At 44.9% G+C, this 23,167-nt stretch overlaps 2 protein-coding genes across 3 annotated transcripts; one reads left to right on the top strand and one right to left on the bottom strand.

Moving 5' to 3' along the window:
• Positions 1 to 10,247: 10,247 nt before the first annotated feature.
• On the bottom strand, positions 10,248 to 11,290 carry LOC119649192. Of its 2 annotated transcripts, none has more exons than XM_038051222.1 (2): positions 11,128 to 11,290; positions 10,248 to 10,698 (listed from the first exon to the last, which is right to left on the bottom strand). In XM_038051222.1, the coding sequence occupies exons 1-2, from the start codon at positions 11,135 to 11,137 to the stop codon at positions 10,268 to 10,270; spliced, it is 441 nt and encodes a 146-aa protein (XP_037907150.1). In that variant the 5' UTR covers positions 11,138 to 11,290; the 3' UTR covers positions 10,248 to 10,267. The 2 variants fall into 2 exon arrangements, with proteins under 2 accessions (XP_037907150.1, XP_037907151.1); XM_038051223.1 differs by lacking the exon at positions 11,128 to 11,290 and adding an exon at positions 10,834 to 11,024.
• Positions 11,291 to 21,336: 10,046 nt separating this feature from the next.
• Positions 21,337 to 22,003, top strand: LOC119649158. The gene is made up of 2 exons (XM_038051167.1): positions 21,337 to 21,496; positions 21,569 to 22,003. The coding sequence occupies exons 1-2, from the start codon at positions 21,487 to 21,489 to the stop codon at positions 21,922 to 21,924; spliced, it is 366 nt and encodes a 121-aa protein (XP_037907095.1). The 5' UTR covers positions 21,337 to 21,486; the 3' UTR covers positions 21,925 to 22,003.
• Positions 22,004 to 23,167: the final 1,164 nt, after the last annotated feature.

Here is a 23,167-nt window from a genome sequence, read left to right as displayed (position 1 = left end):
CTTTCAATAGAGCTATAAAGAAAAATACAGACAGTCATTTTCCAGCTCGTGGCAAGGTCAGTATGGTGAGTTATGCTGTGGTCCCTGATACTGAGTTATACTCAGGCTCGATTAGAGAACCGTGGGCTGATATTTTCAGAGGAAAGAAACTAGAAGCGGTTGCCATCACTAAGTTTCGTTAGAAAAATTCCGCTAGAATTAGGGGTCGTATCGTCGTCTCCAAACCGGCCGTAATAATGGGTGTAAAGTTCAGTATACTTTTGAAAAAATATTCACAGCGTATGATTCTAGCTAGGATGACACCGAAAGGAAGATAGCTGTGATAACATTTTGCTGCGTCAATTTCGTAAATGTGATAAATATAAACTGAATGCGGTATACAGAGCAGCAACAGTCCTGAAATTGTCTTTCGCCTTCAGGACTGTCTCTGCTGAGGTAATATTTGTCATCTCGGGAATAATGCTGACTGACATCTTGGTGGGCGAAATCAAAACAGAAATGAAATACTCAAAAAGTTATCCATGAACACTTAGGCTAACCCCTACCATCAGGAAGCATTTGAAAGGAAGGCATGGAGATCCATGAACATGGAAGTTATAATGCCAACCAGGTCTTCAGTTTAAGGATATCCTCAAAATCCTTCACAGGCTTAAATTAGACACTTTATCTGATTGTTTTTCCACTGTCCAAGATTTGTAGACGGGAGAAGAAACCTAGGTGAAAAAAGAGGTTTAAGTGGGTAAAAATTCAAAACATTGACGTGCTAAGGCGGGTTTTACACAAAATCTTAAAAGGAACACCCTTCCGAAAGTCTGCTCATTGTTGGAGCCGAAGGTGGTGATCATTAAATAGTTTCAAGTTCCTGGATCCTTGTTAATCAAGCCAGCCAAAATGAAGGAAACAATGATTATAAGAGCAACGTGGCGTAAGATCTAAGTTGATCCTCACCTCTAAAAGATCCTTAACATGGGAGATCGCAAACTAGGTGTACATACAAGGGGAAATTGATGAAAATTGATGACATAAGATGAAAAATTGTGCCAACTATAGTCATAGGAGTAGGCAAAAGAGGATCCAGGATAGAGGTCATCCGCCGACGGATGTTGATAAATTCCGCTGACAAAGAACAGAGAAAAGAGATCAGAGGACGGACGACAAAGGATGGAGGAGGCAAAAGGCAGTAGGAAGAATAGAGAAAATGAGGCGAAGGAGGAGGCCAGAAGAGACTAAAGGCAGAGAACAGAGTTAAAGAGTACAAATGACAGGAGGCAGAGAAAGGAGAACAAAGGATAGAGAACAGAGGACTCGGGACACGGGGCAGTGGACAGAGGACAGAGGGCAGAAGGCAAAGGGCAGACGACAAACGACAGACGGCACAGTACACATTTCCACCGAAATATTCCATCGATGATCATCATTACCGATGTAATAATCGATATCCGGCCTGCCTTAATAGGGATCTCCAGACATCCCGGTTTTGCGCCAAGCTCTACCGTAAAAGCTGTCTGGCATCCTGGCCTAAGCGGTCGATTCTTTTTTCTACCATGGATTTTGCCCGAAGTGGTTCATTCTCATAGATACGAACTAAGTGATTGAGCCCGACTTTGCCCAGAACCAGATAGTCATAGTATCGCTCACAGATCTCGTCATTACAAGAACAAGTCTTGCGGCCTTTGTATTTCCCACCCTGCTACCTCTTCAGGCCATCATAATGGCGGGTAGCCCTTAATTAATAAGAGTTTCGCGGGCTAGAGAGGGGAACGGGAACAGGAAGTCGCCATATCAAAAGTCTAGCTCCAATTCATTTTCATAAGTCCGCACTCAATAAAATGAACTTAATCAATAATCGAAAATTCAGCAAACACTACATTCACGCAGCAATAAATATACATAGATGGGCATAATCACAGTGTTGTGAGAATTGCTTCCTGCTAACGTTGGCGGCGGTACCGTAAATAACACCGATGGAGATTATTGCACTAACCTTTGGCTTCCATCTGCGCATTCCTCCCTCCGGCAGTTCCGCAATGTGGAAATCCTAGTGTCGTTGTTGATACCCATAGTTGAGATTCCACTGGTACCAGGGTGGCTCGGACGATTTCGGCCAATGTCATTGCCACCATCGCAGGGCAAATTCAACAGAGATGGATGACACTGCTTTCTCAGCGAATTGTACAGAAAATTATTAGCTAGAGTCAAACCCTAGGCAATCATATCTTAACCGCCTCCATTTTTATAAGCTTGAACTGAATTTTACCACTTAAGTTTACACGAGAAATTTCCTTAAAAATAACGCTTTGTCCCATCATTTGCCTGTACAAAATTTCACATGTGCCTGAAACAAGCGCTAGTAATCCATATCGTCATATGCAACAAAAAGGTTAATGATCGTTTTCGAAATATTGGAAAATCTAGGGTCTTATTGGAAGTTAAAAGACGAGAGAGTTTTCTAAATAGAATTAAAACTTAACATTTTGAAAAAAAGTCAATGTTGGGATGGGAAAAGGAAATGGAAAGGATGATAATGGAGGTACTGAAGTAAATTAAGTAGAAGAACCTTTTCTTCTAATTAATATGCTGGGTGAAATGAATGTCTAGAGAAGCCACGGGTACTACACTATGTGGACTTCTTCCCCTGTTTGCGTCGTAAATTTTTTTGTTATCAAGCAAAGTACAGGCAAGAATAGACAAAGGTTTAAGATACATCTGAACATTCTGTCTATTCTACTCATTGTGGAAGCGCATTGATTGAGTGACGCCTGTGAAATTATGAATCGAAACAAAATAAACCAAGAATTAGGAATGGCCAACCTCACTTCATAAACCAAATAAAAAATGTATCGCCAATTTAATATTTCAAAGCAAAATTTAAATTAGCCACCGATTTCCTTTATCTATTGATAACTCCTGTAAAATGGTTACGTTATTTTCCAGTGATAACCCTTATCTAATATCTGATTTTTTAGGCAACGTTTTGATATTAATTTCGCGACCTGAAGTGCTGCGTAAAACTCAATTCAGTAGCTTATCTGACAATCACAATCGGAAATTATTGATTTATTAATCGAACGATAATCTTAAAGTATTAGCCCCAGTCTGGTCGCTATTAATGGAGATATCACCTTGTTCTAAATATGAGGTGCGAGTGGGGAGGGGCAAAAGTAATTTACGGGCAGATATTCCTAGGAACTGAGCTAAGTGAGAAGAAATGCTACTGATTAGACTAATGGCGTGCAGGAGAAGAAATTTATCTCTCAGTTCAATGTGCATCTCGGCTGTTGTATTTTTAAATCAATCTGCTCCCTGTCAATTACTTTACACTATTTATGGTTTTGTGTTAAACAAAACCTTATTAAAATCGGTTTACTGTTCGTCTGCCTGGCTATCTACACACGCTGTCTCGGAAACGGTTGTACTGAATGACAACAAATTTGGTGGGGAGGAGGGAATTCCCCCGCATCGAATGAGTTACATCTCTTCAATGTTGAACTCAAGACAAAAGAGCGGCGGGGGGGGGGGGGGGGGGTTACATTAAATATAGTCAAGTGGGGTATCAAATGAAAGGTCTCAATTAGTACTTTTTAATGCTGCTACTCATTTCAGATATCTGATACGCAAAGAAGGAGGGCAGAGGTGAAAATATGCATAAAAAATATACAAAACCCTTCATACCTGAAGCGTCCGGCTTTCCGACATTTCCCGACTTTGGCTTTTCATCCTGTTTCTGCAGTCGAGTGGTCGCAGTATGTGTGCTAGTATGCACCCTTCCAACCATTCATCCGGTGTAGTGCACTCAACATCCTTTAACTTCCTGATTAGATTCTCTCTACCCCTGATGGTCTTTCCCCCTAGTTCCTTAAATCAACTCAACAATCAACCTAGCCATCTAGTTGTTATGATTTCCTGGAATTATAATCAACTTTGTGATTTTAGGTAGACCTTTCATTCTTGGCAGTACAGGATAGGACATCCTTAATTTGGCTAGATTTTCGAGAATGCAGCGACATTTCTTCAATACTTTTCCCCCTTGTTTGACTGAATCTGAAAATCTGAATCTTTCGAAGAATTTAAGGTTACCTATATTAGAATGGACGAGTCCGTATTTTATATAACGAAGAAATTCATTAGTGATGGATAACATTCGACTTATACGCTGTGAAGGCGCAGCAGTGTTTGGCCAGCCTAGCGGAGCTTCACCCGAGCTCATGTAACGGTGCAGGCACCCACATCGTCTCCGCACCCCCCGTGGCCGTAGCATCACTGCTGACGCCAAATCAAGGGCATCACTACTGACGCCATGCAATGTAATTATACGCTCGTCGGCCTTAACGAGTGGTTGGTTGGGCTCGTGCTCGAAGAGTGTTCTTACACAAAGTTAAAGGGTGCTCTCATCAAGCACCCTCGGTAGGTGAGTTAGCAAAGCTGAATCACTTACTGACGGAGCTCACCTTAGGCGACCGTCATCCGAGCCAACTGCTGCGTACGATAAGGTTGAAATCGAGCTTCTGAAATCGATGTGGTCGCAGCGACTCTCGGAAAGCAGCCAGGTCATCTTGGCCTGTGCAGACTCCGGGTCTCTGGAGGCGTTAGTGAACACTGCTCACAAGATCAACGAGTTGCATGCACGCCTTCTGTCAGTTGAGTGTCGCGGGAGGCCACTGGCCAAATTACCGAGTGACCACCCTCGCGGCTACCGTCTTTAATCTAGCGACGACCGTGGAAGCTTTGCGTTCGGGAGATCTGAGCAGATCTCTTATAGACCTCGCAACCTCGATCAGGTCTTCAGCAAAACTTGCCTTCTGCTCTACTCTCAATCCTTCCATCATTTGTGAAGAAGTAGCTGACCCTCGCATTCGCGCGCGAATAGAAAGAAAGAAAAGTAGTCTTTCGCAGCGAGCTAAGCATAATGCACAGCACCCCATCCGCTCCACTAGCTCCATTACCTTCTTGAAGGTGTGTCCATTAACACCCCCGAAGCTGGCTGTTGCAAAGAAGGAATTAAACACACTTTATTTTCTGATCATCAAATAGCTGCTGATTTTCTCTACTACATATGGTCCCAAAGTAAACCGGCGAATGGAGACCATGTGGTGATTACAGACGTCTGAATGCTCAGACCATTCTTGGCTGATACTCCATATTACTCATCCACGACCTTGCACACAATCCCCCCAAAAGCCGTGTTTTCACGACCTTGGACTTAGCCAAGGCGTACTATCAAATCCCTGTAGCTCCAGAAGGCATACCGAAAACGATAATATGCACACCTTTCAGACTCTTCGAGCTCACACGGAAGCCGTTTGGTCTGAGCATTTGGAACATCTCGAGTGCATTTTATAATGTCTCGTACCTAACATTGAAAAATGCAAATTTCTCCAATAGTACGTGAAGTTTTTAGGCCACAAGATTTCCCCTGAGTGAATCCACCCGAATTTAGGACCATCACAGACTTTCCACAACTTAAAACAGTCAAGGATCCGCGAAGGTTTTTGGGCATGTTTGCTGCAACCCGACAAAGCATCCCCTCGCCAACTTCGATACCTGAGCTTCATAAGCCAGCTTACTTCAGACATCAAACACGTGTCCGGCAAAGATAATGTAGTTCCAGACGCTTTGTCACGCATTTCAGAAGTCAAAATAACTGCCCCCGTAATCGCCGATGAACAGAAAAACGATGCAGTGCTTCAGAAGCTCAGGGGCAACCCCAAATATAAACTTTGGGAGTTTCCCCTCTTCGGCTTAACCTCCGAAATACACTGCGATACCTCAAAAAAGGGGCCCAGGCCATATATTTCGGCCACTTTTCGCGAGGAAGTATTCTAGGTAGTACACGTTCTAGCGCACCCAGGCATTCGAGCAATGAATCGCCTGGTCATTAGCAAATATTTCTGTACGTCAATGAATAAGGATATTAACTCCTTGGTCAGACAGTGCATTGCGTTCCAGAAGTGTAAAATAACCAAGCGCGTAGAAAAAAAAGAAAAAAGAGCCCTTTACATCACTGGGCTGCACGTTTACTCCGGGATATCGTGGCTAAGCTAAAATCACTCCGCCATTATATCATTCTTCGACGAGTATTAACCTCTCCAAGGACTTGGATGTCTGGACACACGTCTTGGGGCGCGTGGATGTTTCCCAAAAGCCCCTACAACTACCATAAAAAGGTTCGTATAAAGTTTTAAACAGGGGGAGCACTTCTATAGGTGTGACGTCGACGGCAGACCCAAGAATGTTGCCATGTTCATGCTAAAGCTTCTGTCAACGGGGGCTGAGGTCTCGGCGAAGAGAGGTGCACATAACGTGAGATTCGAGCTGCACCCCTAAAACTGGCGGCCAAGGAGTCGACTTTTGTTGATGAAACCCGGTATTTGCTGCGGGTGTGTGAGCGGCCTAGCAAAGGTTTACTCGAGCTGAACCATCTCCAGCCACGCCTTTAAACACTTGACCTTATACACTTCAAAGTCTTCAAGTTGTTTTGCGACGAGAACCACGGCTAGATCATCTGCGAAACCGATTATCGTAGCCTCCTTTGGCATGAAAAGGACAAGGACATTGTACATCACGTTTCACAGGAGAGGACCCAACATAGCCCTGTGGTTCTCCTGCGATGACGGTGTACTTCTTGGATCTTTCATCAGTGTCATACCAAAGTATCCTTTCTGAAAGGTAACTTTCGAAGAGCTTAGACAAATAACTAGGGACACTCGTTTTAGCCAGTGAGCTTTTTATCCACTCCCAGCTAGCGGAATTGAACGCATTTTTGACGTCCAACGTCACCATGACACAGTATTTATTAGACGACATCGCATTTCGAGCCAGCTTCAAGACAACATCAATGGCGTCGATTGTCAAGTGGGCTTGTCAAAATCCAAATTGTCGCTCCGATAGTCCATCCTTATATTCTTATATTTAATTATAGGGAGCAGTCTATTATAGACGGCCCATCGACCGTGTCGCTGACGCAAATCGGTCGGTATGATGATGGATGTCCTGGGTGCCTTATTTCCTCCTTGCCACTTACATCTGTAGTCCAGGCACTGCCCTTATTATTGCGATAAGGCTTGCTGATTATTGCAGCTTCGATTCCCTTCTCATAGATGGTCTACGAAACTCCGAACTGCTTTTATAAGGCATCCCTCATAAGATCTTCTCTACCTTGCTGAGAAAATGTTCAACCGTTTTGTCCGGAGACTTCTTCAGCTCCAGCATCAAATCTCCATTTTGGGAGCGCCTGATTCCGCTGACGTTTTCTCCAAGGTCCATCAGCTCAGGATTGGATTTGACCTTCCTGAGAATATCATCGTAAATCATATGACCTTTTTGGAGATGATAATCAATTTGGGCAGTAATTTTCGTTTATGTGACGCATCTTTCCTTCCGATGGCCTTGATCCATGCTCCCTTGGTTCCTTTTATACGATTTTGGTCATTTTTTTGTCTTCTCCTTTGCGGGTAAGAGGCATTTTTGAATTTCGCGTCCTGCGACGATACCAAAGAATCGTTTACGCCCTACTACTACTCATTTTTTCAAGCGTACCGCCCTTTGGATTTTGAGGGGGTGTCACTTGTGTTCTCTAAGTGACGCTTGATTTCTTCGGAGCATTTTTTTCAACCGTGGCACTATTGTACAGTACACGAATGGCTCGGACCATATTTTTGATGTCCAGGTGCGCGTTACATTTGTCCTTTATGGATTCGCAGATTTCTATTATTTTTCCTCTGAGTTGGACAAACGTTGATTCGTCCATATTCTGACACTGTTCCTCTGCTTGGTTTTCCTGTTGGGCACTTCCGTATTTATGAGCTTTCCGGGAGCTTCCCTGATATCCCTCGAGTACATCTCGACTCCAAGTTAAAGTGGAAGCCCCAAATCTAGGAAGAATACAAAAAATCCTGCAGATTGCCTTTTTACTGTAGGACTATAATAGGCAAAACCTGGGGACTTTCACCAAAACGAATTCATCATACATCCACAATAATGTCCATTTTGATGTAAGCGTGGATCCTCTAGTAGCCGAGATTGAACTTTACTAACAGTAGAAAGTTACTGACGCAGATTCAGAAGCATAGCTGCCTAATTATTACTGTCGTACGTCAACCGTGGAACTCGGAGCTATTCTAAATTTACCTCCAATCCATTTGGAGGTAAAACGGACGCATATAGGCTTGATACTATTGGCGGGTGGAAAAGCGGCCAATCATATGGTCACGTCTCTATCTGGAAATTCCTTGACAAACATCCGGTGGCTCTAATGCCGGGCTACCATATGGTTTCCAGATTCGTATTTGAAAAGACATGCACTATCGTAATCACCAAAAGAGAACAAGTCGGGAAACCGGAAGCTGGACGCTTCAGGTATGAAAGGTTTTGTGTATTTCTTTTATAAAGAGATTTGGGTGTGCATTTGTCCCATTAGCATGTAGCACGTAAAATATGCATATATTATGTGAAAATAGCCACTTTCAAGTGATATTGACATTCGTAGTCTCGAATTTGCAGAGAAGCGACTGCTTTGACCTAGTATTACTTTGTTAGTAATAGTGCGATTTTCACCAAATTTGGCAAGACCATGCTCTATGCTGTAGCCTATATTGTTGCAACATTTTGTGATTTTAGGGTGAATTTAAGGGGGGTTTTCCTGTCAATTACTAAAAATTATAGTAATGTACTATTATTAACTTTATTTGAACAGGTATCGGTATGAAGGGTATTTCGGAGCCTAGGCACCACATAGTGACAGCCCCCTGATTTTTTTCAGATTTTTCGGTTGGGTAGTTTCTGAGAATGGGTTCGTTAAAAAATGACCACTTTCAACCCTCCGCACCCCCCACTTTTTCAATAAATGTCAAAACTAAGACTGGCTTCAAAAAGTACTAATCGAGACCTTTAATTTGATACCCCACATGACTATATTTGATGAAAAAAAAATTTACACCCTCCCTTTGCATGTATGGGGACCCCCCCTTAAATTCGTCGTAAAAGGATGTAACTCACTATATGCGTGAGCGTTCACAGTTCCCACCTTTCTACCAAATTTGGTGCTAATCGCTACAACCGTCTCCGAGAAAAATGCGTGTGACGGACAGACAGACAGACAGACAGACAGACAGACAGACAGACAGACAGACGGACAGACAGACAGACGGTAAACCGATTTTAATAAGGTTTTGTTTTACAAACAAAACCTTAAAAATGGTCGATAGATGACCACGAATCTTTTCTGATTACAGAATTAATAATCTTCCCCGACGGGCCAGTCATGGAATGCGGATCGGGCGCAGGAGTATTCTCGGGGAATCCGATTATGGAACTGGCCCGACCGCTCGGAAAAATGGCGACCATATTCCAGGCGGAGATATATGACATTTCATTGGCAGCAGAAGAATGCGTGCGACAAAAATGGAGGAGTCGCACCATTCCACTCTGTTCTGACAGTCGGGCAGCATTATCAGCACTAAACCGCAACGACATATCAAGCCAGCCAGTTGGTGTGAAGTTGTCAGCAGATGCTGCTGGAACTTGACCGACTGACCGAAACATTCCTGATGTGTGTGCCGGGGCACTCAAACGCCGCTTGTAATGAGGAGGCTGACAGACTGGCTCGCCGAGAGTCTGGATCTACAATGGTAGGGTCAATGTGAGGAGGAGAGGACGGCCCTAGAATTTTTATGCAGCTGCCCGGTCTCCTTAGAGCTCAAATATAGACACCTTCGTAAGGTTTTCTTCAAAAAAGAATCTACATACTCTCCGGCTCTGGAGAATGTTCTCAGATTCGCTAAAGTCTACGAACGCGGTAGGCGGGAAGCCATTGAATAGGCGATTTACGGGGATAGTACAATAGGCCTAACAATGGCCTGGGTGGTCGGAGCTGCGGCTTAACCCAGCAAACTAAACTAAAAAGTCAAAAAAACGTTAAGTCGCAGGAGTTGGCACAACGTTTTTTTTTTAAAAAAAAGAAAGAGAGTCAAAGTTGGGCAGGTTCTCACTTCTGCAGTGACGAGGTCTCTTTTGCGTGACAGACCAAGGCTATTTATTGTACCTGGTTACTCCCCAGCCTCGCGGCTGTCAACACTCAAGCGGGTGAGTTTCCGACCGTGGTGAGTTTCGCAAACCTGATGTGGAGCTCGGACGAATCTCTGCTAAGCGACTCCACCCTACAGAGCATTCACAAATTAAGCAGTTTTCCATTAAGAAATGGAACTCTTTATCTATTTGACACTGTTATCATCCGTCTAAAAAAATTTCTGTAACTATGGATTGCATCTATTTATTCATATAAATCCGGACAAAGTGAGTCAGTACAACTTTCAGTGAAAAAATCAAACCTATAATTGTTCTCACAATACCCAATTAAGGGACTCTGATCAATGCATTTAATGAAGCCACTGCAGCTATCCACTAAGGGATGGATGGTCAAATCGTCATCTCCCCAGCAATACTCGTACAAAACAGGTTTTGGATCTAGTTCGACCACATCTATGTCGTCTCCTTCGCACTCCAATTGGCAAGAGAATAGTTCCTTGCAGTAAACGAATCCAGGGGGGCACGGGATTTGCTCTAATATTCCATTCCTACATTCTCGATAGTGAGAGCGCTTGGAGGGGATGTTCATTCGCGTCCCATCGTAGTTGCAGAAAATTGTATTAATGCAGCTGGAATGCCATATTGTACACAGAAAGCAGGTTGCCAGGAGTATCGCTGGAAAAAGCGGAAGAAAATAGAAAAAAATTAGGCACCCATGTGAGGTATGATTGTGGGGGTTGAACCGAACAGAGGGACATTGGACAAATGATAATGAGAGCCTGCATTCCTTTAACTTTCGAAATCACTAACCGAATGAAAACTCGATAAATTAAGCTGTATCCAACTGAGATGAATTCAAGGAAAGTGGGGGTAACTTTATGATTGCAGTTAGAGACTTTGTTAGAAAGACATTTACGATTTCCGTGACTTTCTTCCATCTCCCCATTTTACAGCTCCCGGCAAGGCTCTCATTTTCCGATAGAGTTTAACAAGAGGAATGAAGTTAGCTGAACACAAAAATACACTCTTTGAACACGTTTGTATAGGTCCCTGGATATCGGACCAAAGGCCAGCACCAAACTAGACTCTCGTCCAAAGTCTTACCACTTCGCATTTTCGCGTGAAGGAATTTTATCAAGCAACGAAAGAAACTGCATTTTCCTACTCAGACCCCGGCCATATTTATACTTCGCGAGAATTTACTAGGATTTAGTTGAAATAACTGTCAGCAAGCCATGCTTATTTTCTATGAATAATTGTGGGCAAATGATGGTTATTTCCACTTTTACAAGCGATTTTAACTGAAAGTCACTTCTCCCCCCTTAACTCCTCCTGTAAACTCTTTTACACTCTCCGGTGTTAAGTCATAAAAATTGAAAAGTCGAGGGTTTTACCGTCAGTGATTCGCTTGATTTTGCTGCGACTGTAGATAACCAATTTTGCGCAAGGCTTCCTATTGAGAGAAAGTAAAGTTTGGTAATCCCCCTTAAGTCCATCTAAGCTGCTTGTCTACTGGGAACTGCTGAACTGAAAGTATTTATATATATGTGAATATCAACTTTGCATTTTATTCTAGGTATGAGGTCAATCCTGACTCAGCGGTAGCAATTATGATAGCTCTTTGTATCCGGGAGCGGTTTATGTAATCATTGGCAGTTGAACAAAATAAAAGACATTACAAATTTGTAAGTCAAGGAAAATAAAAGATATTGAGGTTATCTTAAGATGTAGTGTTGTTTTATAGGCGTACCTTAAGTTCAATTTCGCTTTGAGTATGATATTTAATACTTGGAAATGGTGTAGTAACTTGTAGCGACAGAGGCAGTTTCACAGAATCTTGAGGGCTTTGTTATAAATGGGACAACGTGCTTTAAAAACACGCAGCTGGTTCCTTAAGTTAGATTAAGTAACAGAAGGCAGCTGTAACTCCAAACACGTAGGCCTCTTATTAGGCCCATTGCACTATCCCTCTGAATTGCCAACCCAATAGCCTCCTGCATAATACGCAGGTAGAATCTGAGAGCAGCAGAGAGCTCGTAAACAATTTGACATCCTTTCTGTTGTAGCTTCGTCTAAGATCTGGCTAATGCTTAATAACTGGATAAGAAATAGAGGGTCGTCCCCTCATATTGACTTTTGAGTTCAAGGAGCAGTGTCGCGTTAATAACCCTATTAAATTTTGATGTCCCTTTTACAGTTACACGCTTTAGAGAAGACTTATCAGCCTAACACAAAATGAAAGCTCTGGTCCTAAAACATCGTGTCAGATCCTTGGCTAGTTTCAGTCGACTGGCACTGAATTCAAGAGCATTTCGTTCAATCGGCCAATTTTCAGCAGCAACTGGCGACTGCTCTACAACAACTGGCTTAATATGATGTTACCATTTAGTGCTGATGACTCTGCTTCCCTGGAACGCACCCCCTGACCTCGATCCGTCGGTGGAATTTATTACATCTGCATTCCGAAAAGACTCAAATTAACTTAGCGACCATTTTGTCTCTCTGTCTCTCTATTACATATGTGGCAATCTCCACTCTTTCTTGCGGATCCGACTTCTTTTATATGTTCCAACACCCAGGGGTAGAGTAGTCGATTCATCATCACCAACGGCGCAACAGCTAGTATCCGGTCTAGGCGCGCGTTAGTAAGGGACTTCAGACAACCCGAATTTGGGCTGAGGCTCCTTTTGTGGCTTCGTAGCAGGTTGTTTTCCGTGTAGAGTTGTCAACCCTATCCAATCCCGAACCTCGAGAACCAGTTGGTAGAATTTCTTTCGTTTTTAGGCAAGAGAGACTGGTCTTCATCTTTCTCTGTCGGCAGTTGTTCCTTAAGAAATAACTCCCACTGCTGCCTCGGAGTTTGTTTTATAAAACTCATCCCTGAATGTGAAGGAAGACTATTTTCTGTGTCTCGTCAGTGCATCTATTTTTTTTTTTTTATTTATGGATGGAGGTGGAAATCTTAGAAAGACGCTGCTGCGCCAGGTTGCAGCAGTGTGTGGGATTCACACCCACTAAAACCACCCCCACTCTTCCGCCCCTCCCCGCGGGACCACCGTGAAATATTACTTCCAGGGGGAGGCTCTGGTTCGCTATACCAGCTCGTCCATGTCACGTCTCCGTCCCGCCGCCTTCCGAGCTGGATCCAACTCCAGGAATTTTGTCTGCACCACGGCTACTGCCTCCTTTACCGCCATCCAGTTTTCCATCGACTTCAACATCTCTTCAACCAGGTTGGAGGGCTCGATGTCCGCCCCTAAAACGCTGTTCAACCTCCTTTTCTACTGCCGAAATCTGGGACAATGGAACATAACGTGCTCCGGATCCTCGAGTGTAGCACCGCATTCAGGACAGTTGGGAGACTCGTCCAACTCGAAGCGATGCAAGTACTTCCTATAGCCACCGTGTCCCGTAAGGAACTGTGTCAGGTGGTAATTCAATTCTCCGTGCTTTCGGTTGACCCATTTCTCGATATTCGGGATCAATGTATGGGTCCACCTGCCCTTGTCGGAGTTATCCGATCGTTGTTGCCACTTGCCACACAACTCTCTCCTGATGGCTTTTTGGAAATCCGTATTCACCTCGGCTGGATTTGCCTTCCGTTTTTCGTAGAGCCAGTGTGCCTCGCTCGCTAGAAGATCTATAGGGATCATTCCTGCGATAACACACACTGCCTCCGTGGACGCCGTCCTAAATGCACACCCTTAGCGCAATTGGCCGATATGCCGAACATATCTTCCTCCCGTTGACAGCGTGGTTCAACGCTCCCGCCCAGACAGGGGCCGCGTATAGCAGGATCGACCTCACCACTCCCGCGATGAGTAGCCTGCGACTATACTTCGGCCCTCCCATGTTAGGCATCATCCTTGCAAGGGATGAGCTGGCATTTGCTGCCTTCTCTCGCGCATAATCCAAGTGTCCCTTGAAACTCAGCTTGGCATCGATCATCACCCCCAGATATTTGACAACCGATTTTGAGACGACCTCACGATTACCAACCTGGATGGTAACCGTGTTGTTCTTCCTACGGTTGGTAATGAGGACCGCCTCCGTCTTTTCGTCCGCCAGGTCCAGCTTGGCCATTCGTAACCATGACTTGATGGTATGAATGCCTTCATTTGCATAAAGCTCCACGTCCTCGGGATGCTTTGCAATTGCAACTACCGCCAAGTCGTCCGCAAAACCAATCAGCGTTGACGTCCAGCGTCACCAGAGCACAGTATTTGCCCATGGCCATTGCATTTCGAGCCAATTCCACGACCTTTGCTACTGCATCGACCGTAGAACGGGCTCGCCGAAACCCATATTGCCGCTCTGAAAGACCACCCGCAAGCTCGATGAACGGGAGTAGCCTTTTGTATATCACTCTTTCCAACATCTTCCCCATGGTGTCTACGAGACAAATAAGGCGATATGAAGAGGGCACGCCGGGTGGTTTTCGGGGCTTCGGTAGCAAGACCAGCTTCTGCCTCTTCCACTGGGCGGGAAACACTCCTTCCGCCATGCACGATTCGAATGTGCTTGCGAACCACCTTGGTCTGGCCTTGACCGCCACCTTCAGAGCCCTGTTCGGAATTCCGTCCAATCCCGAAGCCTTGCTGTCCCCAATACGTCTGCAGATTTCCCAAAGCTCCTTTTCTGTAACATCAGGGATCGAGAAGACGTCCTGCTGAGCTGCCAGTTTGGGGTTCTCTTTCGTCCTGCTCCTCCTGCGGGAAAAGAGTTGTAATTATTTGCAACAAGAGCCGTGGGCATGTCACCTGAGATGATTTTCGCCCGCGGATCTTCTTCATTACAACTTGGTAGGCTGTACCCCACGGATTCGTATTAGCCTCCATGCAGAGCTTCTGGTAGCATTCCCGCTTGCTTCTCCGAATGGTCTTCTTAAGGTTGCTTCGCAGATCCCTGTATTCCTCCTCACGTTCCTGGTGCTCGTCAGTGCATCTACCGACTTTCTTGTTCATGAGGGTTGAATCTACATTCAATAATCATAAAATTCGGTGGGACGCCAACAAATTTGATCAGGTCGTCTGAGCTCTCGAAGATGCAACGGTCCAAGAGATCGCCAACATCCTTAAGAACTCTCCAGAGCCTTAAAACTGGCTTAACCGACTCTACCGACCATCAATTACACAATTTCTTCAACGAGGTGAAAGTTGGATGCAACAAGTCGTTGCAGTCCCTGCGCCACATGAGAACATTGGCCTAGTCAGCGGTGCATAACGACGCCATCAGAATCGAACGGTTCGGTCTTCTTCACCAGTCATCACCCGCACCTTGAAAAAGGTGAAATCATCCCTCTCTCGATGAACTGGCTTCATTGGTTAACAAACTCGATCGTGAGCATCCATAGCAGTTAGGAAGCCATCAATCGCTACCAGACTGCAGTTCAGCCCTCGATGGTCGAATCTCTGACTGAGTATATGGCAACCAAACCGATGTCAAGGGCGCCTCATATCAAGATCTCGGCCCTGACGCAGTACAACTGGCGACAAATTTTGTGGTTTCCGCGGCACTTACGGAAAGAACTTAGCGCCACCATCGATCCAGGACGCGAAAATCAACGCTACTTAAGCTGCCGTTGAAAACTGCCTCATTGATTGCCACGCATGGAACTGATAAGGTGCAACTCACACTACAGTTGTGCCGATACTTCGATTGGAAGTTTATGGTAGCCGCCATCCCCATGGTCTCTTCCAACAACTTGCTAATCTTCGAAGTCAACAGTTGATCGACGCTTCCACTTGCCTCACATCAAAAGGCCACATAGACCCGACACAACCCTGCTTCTCATTGATTTGCCTGCTTCAAATCTTACGTCAAATAATACGGCATACTGTTGTAATTCGTTGACCTTAACTGGCTAGGCGGCTGACCTGACCTCTGATCCACCCCCAGATGTACACGTCTGACCCGCCATTTTTCAAATACCCTCATCCCTCTTCTAATCGCCGAAAAAAAAGAAATCTAAGCGACTTTCGGCCCTGGAGATGGGAGAGTGGTGGAAGTGGGCGAGTAGGTTACATCTCGTTACAAAACAAAAGAAACTTGGCGCGTCCCGGGTGACTACAGACGATCCAATGCCTGTACGACTACAGATCGCTACCTGCTTCTGATGGTCGATGACTTGCTTCAAGAGCTAAGTGGAACCACGTTTTCGGTTATAAACCTAAACATGACGCAGTGACCCCATTTACGTAGGAGAATATATAGAAGAGACCGCCATGACACCTTTTGGGCTTTTCCGGTTGGAACAGCGCCAAGCTGTTCAACCTCTTGACCGGCCAATACATTATCTTCCTCGTGACTTCCCCTTCACAACAGCGTACCTAGAAGAGACACTTATCGCTTCTGGGGATCACGCAGAGTATCTTAAAGCTCCGCCCTACTGCTGAAAAATGCGCCCTCGTTGGTTGATTTCCTGAGTGTCTGCAGTTCTTGATTCCACAATGGAACCGTTTTACCACGTTGGCCTCGGGAAATAGAGCAAGCCTCTTCAAAGCTCTCTAAAAGTGTGCGATTCAGAGTTTTCAATTGATCTTCTATCGCGAAAGGAGTCCCTAGTAACCTAGGGAGTTCAATTTTGTCGCCAATCCGTTATCCCAGGATAACAGCTGTTCGCCTGCAATAGTTAGACTTAATTCTAAGTAACGGTGATCTGAGGTAGAGGAGAAAAACGTCCAAGCGTCATCTGGTAAAGTTACATGGGAGACGCAGGTAACACCACCTCAATGTAAGATAGGTGACTACGCTGACCCTGACCAATGTGCGAGGCCAGATAAAAACAGCAGGATCCACAAAAGTAACCGCTACAAGCAATTTGCTGATGAAGTGCGCATTTACCGCTGGAATTCTTATGAAAATAAGGGAAAAGACCACAAATTAGCTATTGCGGTTACTACGGAAAATAGAGAGTATTCTCATTCCTTGAAAACCACAGGTTTCACGGTGAATAAAAGGGTAGCAAAATGAATTCCATCATCCAAACAGTGGTCGACTAAATCAACAGGAAGGTTACTGCTTTCTAAAATGGTTACCACAAAATTGTTATATAGGGTACCTGTCACAGTAGCAACAACAAAAATACTACTCATAGAAGATTGTTGACTATATTATACCGCCGTAGTGCCTAAGAGTGGATGGACGTTGGAAGACGTAGCATATATGTCATTCCTTTTTGTAGGGTAGGGTAGGTGAATGCGTTTATGCACAGAGTGTTGGACTCCCGCAACGGTACGTCGTCGGACTACCAACTAAACACCTCCCCATCGTCAGAGAGCTAGCCTGGAACCGTTTGTCACATTACTTCGGGCTAGTCCATGAACTCTCCCGCCTTGCTGAGCCTTCAAATCAGGGAGTTCCTTTCACCAACGGGAAGGGCGAGGAGGGAGGGAACTGTCAGTTCAAGGAACCCGCTGCCATCCGGCTCTTCCACCGGTCGAGTTCTATTTTCTTAGCAACGAGAAGAACCCGAACGTAATGGGCAACACGGCTCCACTTGACAGCACTCGTCAGCATTACCTCGACAATGTTGTCTGAAGAGAGATCCACTGTGTTTAAATAAAGCTGCTGACGAATCCTATCCCACCTTGCACAAGAAAAAAAAGTGTGATGGGCGTAGCCCCGATTTTTCGGGTTACCAGTTTATAAATGAGTCTCCACGGGTCCCCATTCACCTCGTCGACCAGATGCTGTCAGCAGCGAGCTCTGCTCTTGTCTATTGAGCTGCGGAGTCTCCTTTTCGCTGGTTTGTTCTCCGTTATTATGGTATGTGCCTCCTCCTGCTTAGACCGCTTAGACATTGTGTTAAGCGGCAGAGCCTTTGACACTTTTTCCGGAGCTCAGCCATTTTCACCGACCTCCAATACATAAAAGGTTTACCAAGTCTCGATGCCCTCTAGGCGAGGAAGTTCCGCAGGCCGTCGTTATCAGGTTCATAACTGAATTTATGACAGTGTCAGCTGCATCGTCACCACCCCCAGGAATACCCTCCAGCGCGGCCTTATCTGTTCCAAGAGTTTCGACATACCTCCCGGTGTTCACTTTCACAACGTTCCATGTCCAAAAATAGCGCCGGGGTGGCGCACACCGAAAGTTTGTGTCCACCACTTCGAAGGCAATGAACTAATGGTCGTTTGCCGAGATGTCTTCCAGAACTCGCCACCCGTGCACCAACGACACCAGTGACTCGGGCACCAAGGTTACGTCCGGAATGCTTCCCTCGCAACCTGGGCGTGGAACGTTGGGGTGGGTCCGGTGTTTAGAATTACCGATCCTGTTCTTGCCGTCATTTCGAGAATTCTTTTCCCTCTGTCTGTGTGAGGCATGCCCCATTCAAATGCCCTGGCATTGAAGTCACCCCCGACCAGGATCCGCCCATCTGGGCCTAAGAGAGCGTCCTCGAAAGCATCAAGCTTGTGTCGAAAGTCCGGCATCGTCTTATCCGGCGTAAGGTAAACACTGAAAAACGTTATCCCTGAACATCGTATTCAGTCAAAGCGGTCCCCTCGGCCTTGTGTGGAAACCTTAAAGAGGGTGCCGTCCCGAACCCAGATGGCAGCGGTACCTGATATGTCAAGTTGCCATGAAACTGGGTCCTTGTTTCGGTACTGCTCACTGATGAGTACTAAATCTAAAGTTTTGGTTTACGCAGCGAACTGCGCTAGCAAGTCATGAGCGGTTGCACTCCGGTGCATATTGATTTGAAGGATGCGAATCATATTGATCGCGCCCTACCCTTTTCCAGTTCTACTTCTTCAGACTGTACACCCCCTGAGTCCGTAGTGTGCGCAACGTTCTCATCATACGCACCACGGTCCCTGCATAGGATGCAGCTTTTCTTTTCATTGCAGGTGTTCGCTTTATGGTCTGACTGACTGCATTTACGCCATATTGCCCTTCTGTCAGGTCCCCCACAGATTGTAGATGTGTGCCCATAATCAAAACAGGTTGGGGCGGCCCGGATTCGTATCCTACACACTACCCAAACAATTCTGATTTCCTCACGTGTTTAGAATCTTTCACGCCTATTGCTCGGCAACTTCTACTACCGCGATCTTTTGGCTTCGGGAGTTTGCAGAGGTGATACCATTTCGGACATTCGCGTTTAATGGCCTCTTCTGCCTCGTTCGACTCGGATTTCCAGAGAATACGTGGGTTTCAGGCTGCCAAGCAAAGGTTTTACCCCCTGAACCCGCTTGATTGCTTCACAGAACGTAACTTTATTTATTGTCTTCGGGCCTAGTTCGACTAGGACTCCACCAACCCTTCATTCTACGAATGGAAGACACTTCTACTCCGTTATCTTCGGGTCTAATCTTGTAACGGATTTCACTGAGGACTTCCGCAAAAGTCTTGCCCTCCGTCGACTTAATAAGCAAAGCTGGTGGTCTAGTTCACTTTCCTTTTGATGCTTCGTCTTCCCGCTTCGCCTTCTTCTTTTGAGTTTTGAAGAGTACCTGAGTGAATTCTCCTTCAGATGCCACTTACTCCTTTCGTTTTTTCCGCAGTTCGCTCTGCAATGGGCTATCTGCGATCCATTTGTCTCTCGTAGTGTTTTCATCGGGAGGCGCGGTTGTTTCTGCTTCCCGTGGATTTTCTGTTACTTTTCGTGTCCGCCTATAATATGGAATCAGCCCCTATGCTCCTCTCCGTCTGCGCATCCCGATGTCTAGTCAGGTATTTTAGCCCTTACTGCGTCCATCCTTGGGCGCTGGGACGAGCGACGCATTTTCGTACCAGCTCACTCTCCAACTTTCTCGAGGCTACTAGGACGCAAGTATTAGGCCAGCTAGCGGATTAGTCTCGAGACCATTCGACATCAACAACGGTCTAAGATAAGGGATGCCCTTTTATGCGTCCTCTTTAACCTGGCCTGTTTCAGCTTATAAAAATTGGCCGCGTTCGAGAGAAGAATCCTCCGAAGAATTTTTGGCCCCCTACATGAGGATGGACGATTCCGTAGCCTACATAACGACGAAATCTATGAGCGATACCATGACCGTCTGGTTATGGATAAAATCCGAGTCAACAGGTTGCGGTGGGCGGGTCACTTAATCCGTATGGATAAGGATGATAATAATAATAATAATCGTTGGCGCAACAATCCATATTGGATCAGGGCCTTGAAGTGTGTTAGAGCACTTCATTCAAGACCGTAACGGTACACTAGGAGGCAATGTGGTCAGCATTGCGCGGATAAGGATGATCCCATCCGGAAAGTCTATAAGGGCAATATCTATGGTAGAAAAAGAAGACGAGGCAGACCCTAAGATGGAGCGATGGGGTAGGTCAGGACGCCAAAGAGCTTTTAGGGATATCGAATTGGTGGACCTCGGTGTAAAACCGGGATGTCTGGAGTTCCTTATTAAGGCAGGCCTAGACCGGATACCGGTTGTTGCGCCGTTGATGATGGTGAATTACTCTCTCTCGCTCTTTTTCGGGCCACCATAAATTTTCCAGTAATACGAACTTTTAGCGGGAATAGAAAGGGGATACTTTTTAGCATGCCCTCTTTACTCCTTACCCCGGGGGAGTCGGGTCGACCAAAGAACTAAACTCAATATTTCTCGTCATGGTCCCCATTTCAGATTGCACTTGCTCACTGCAGGGTCGTTTAAATGAATTTAATGCTTTTCCAATATTTCATTTTTTGATAACGTTATCTTTCGAAAAACGCCACCCGTGGTGATGAAATTTTCTAAATTTGATAGTCATAAATTTCAAAAAGCATTGAGAGCAAAAATCCAGGTTAAATCGAAACTTCTCAGAATTCTATTCATATTTAAGTTTTAAGCTACTTGGTTTAGTGGGGGAATTTACGATAGAGAGTTAAAAAAGAATTGATGTGACAATTACAATTGCATAGTCATTATACCATTTATCATGATAAGCTTTTCGATTTTTGGAGTATCTTTTTCTTAAATAGTATTTTCTGCTGTGGTTCCTTTGATTATTACCGGTTATGTGAGAGTGAATACCCGGAATAGCCGCAGATCCACTCGCAAAGCCCTATGACCCAACGGGGATTTGAACTTGGGAGTCGATGTTTGAAACGTCAACGAATACAATATTAGTATCTAACGTCCCGCTCATAAGTTCGTCTCGTACATGAGTGACAAGTAACACGTGAAAATGTGCTGACTATTCTGGGTGGGCCAGAAAAGGGGCGGGATTTCCGCAAGTTATGTATTACCTTTTCCAATACACACCAATCAATTAAGAGCGTTAATATCTCCTGAAGCGTGGAAAATTGATATAAGTAAAGTGGAAAGATGAAAACGCAAACTAGATACAATGGACGTTAATCTTTAGGATTTTGCTTAAGTCTATTCCGCGAATTTCCTCACTGATAACATCTTAGTCTAATTGCACCTTATCGGTTCCTATAAAAGAGTTGCGAATGTAAATAAAAGATGCTATCTTCCGTTGAGTCAAATAAAGTGTGGAACAATTTTAAAGAAAATGCATCCAGGTGAATCCATTATTCCTCGTGCCTTGAACTAGGAAGACCAAAACTTACCCACATCAAAATTTGTCCTTTCAGGTTTTGTGATTTCAGCGATTCTTCTATCACTGCTGACAGTTTGTAGGGCCAACTGTGGAGACCATTTAGAAGGATCGACATTCAGTCACCCCCAGGACCCAGCAGGATTTTTTATGTGCCACAATGGAATCTTGTACTATCTTTTCTGCCCAGATGGATTAACATTTGATCCCATTGGAAATAAGTGTAGTGATACCAGTTGTACTAGCAAATCCGATAACACAATGTTTCCAAAGTCTGGAGATTGCTCAGGATTTATTTTATGTGAAAATGGTGTGTCGAAGGAGGGCAAATGTATCGGTAACAGGAAATTTGATCCTGACCATGGATGCCTCGCAAAAGTATTTTGTACATAGTACTCAGAGTGATCCCAAAATTTTTAAGTGATAAATTTGTGAAAGTGTGATGCTAATCCATAAAATCATTGCAAATAATGACAGTTGGTCCTTTATTGTAATGATCACACCCTACCCCATTCTTTAGGTTGTCAGAACTCATTTCCCGGAGTCCTACCCCACGAAAGCAGGCGACAACATTCTGCGTGACACCCCAACAACGAATAAAAGGGGAAGGAAGGAAAACTGGAAACTAGCAAACGAGCTATGCTCAGAAGCTAGGATAAGGTGGCCAGTGGGAACTTTTAAACCACTGAAATCTCCCGGGGTAGATGGAATTTCCCAGCACTAATCCAGAGAGGCATAGGAATTATCCTAGAGTCTCTTCTGAAGGTGATAAGGAGGAGAATAGCACTGGGTTACATACCAAGGATATGGACACGGGCAAAAGGGGACTTTAGTCCGAAAGCGGTAAAAAGGATCCTTTTCACATTAAATCTTTCAGACCAATTTGCCTAACATCGTTCGTTCTCAAAACGGTGGAGAAGGTCATAGACAACTATATTTGAACTAAAGTTCTAAAGCGTAATCCCCTACATCACTGTCAACGCGCTTACCGGGCAGGACGGTCAACTGAAACTGCTCTGTATCAGCTGACAGAGGTACAACGGGATGCCATAGAAACAAAAGAAATTGCACTGTGTGCGTTTTTGGATACCGAAGGAGCTTTCGACAACACATCGCAAAGCCACGAGGGCTCTGATGACTTCTAGATCCATAGCAGGAAAAAATGGGGTTGTAGCCTGAAGATACTACTTTGGATATATAATATAATAGTAAGGCCAATGATTACCTATGGACCGGTAATCTGGGCGGAAAGAACCGAACTCAGCACGCAAGCCAGGGAATTACATAAGCTCCAAAGGCATCCCTGGAGGTCCTTCTGGGATTAACCCCTCTCCATCTGCACATAAAGATGCAGGTAAGGAGGGCAATATTCAGGATGGCCGGGAGTATGAGTGAGGCAGGGAGCTGCCTAAATCGAAGGAAGATTGATATTCTCTCTAGCCGGTATCCCGAATTGCTGATACCAAGGCATAACATGACAACGAAATTTCACTTCGATAAGAAGTTTGAAACACGTTGGAGTAACAAGGCAAACTGGGAAAGCGTGGCTGCGACATACGGCTTAAACCAGCAATAATTACTTGATACACTGACGGATCCCTCACAGCAGAGGGAGCGGGTGCCGGTGTCATTGGTC

Source organism: Hermetia illucens, chromosome 2 (genome assembly GCF_905115235.1).
Source record: "Hermetia illucens chromosome 2, iHerIll2.2.curated.20191125, whole genome shotgun sequence".
Classification (NCBI taxonomy): Eukaryota; Metazoa; Arthropoda; class Insecta; order Diptera; family Stratiomyidae; genus Hermetia; species Hermetia illucens.
The sequence above is the reverse complement of the archived record's forward strand: the minus strand, read 5'-3'. Positions and strand labels throughout refer to the sequence as shown.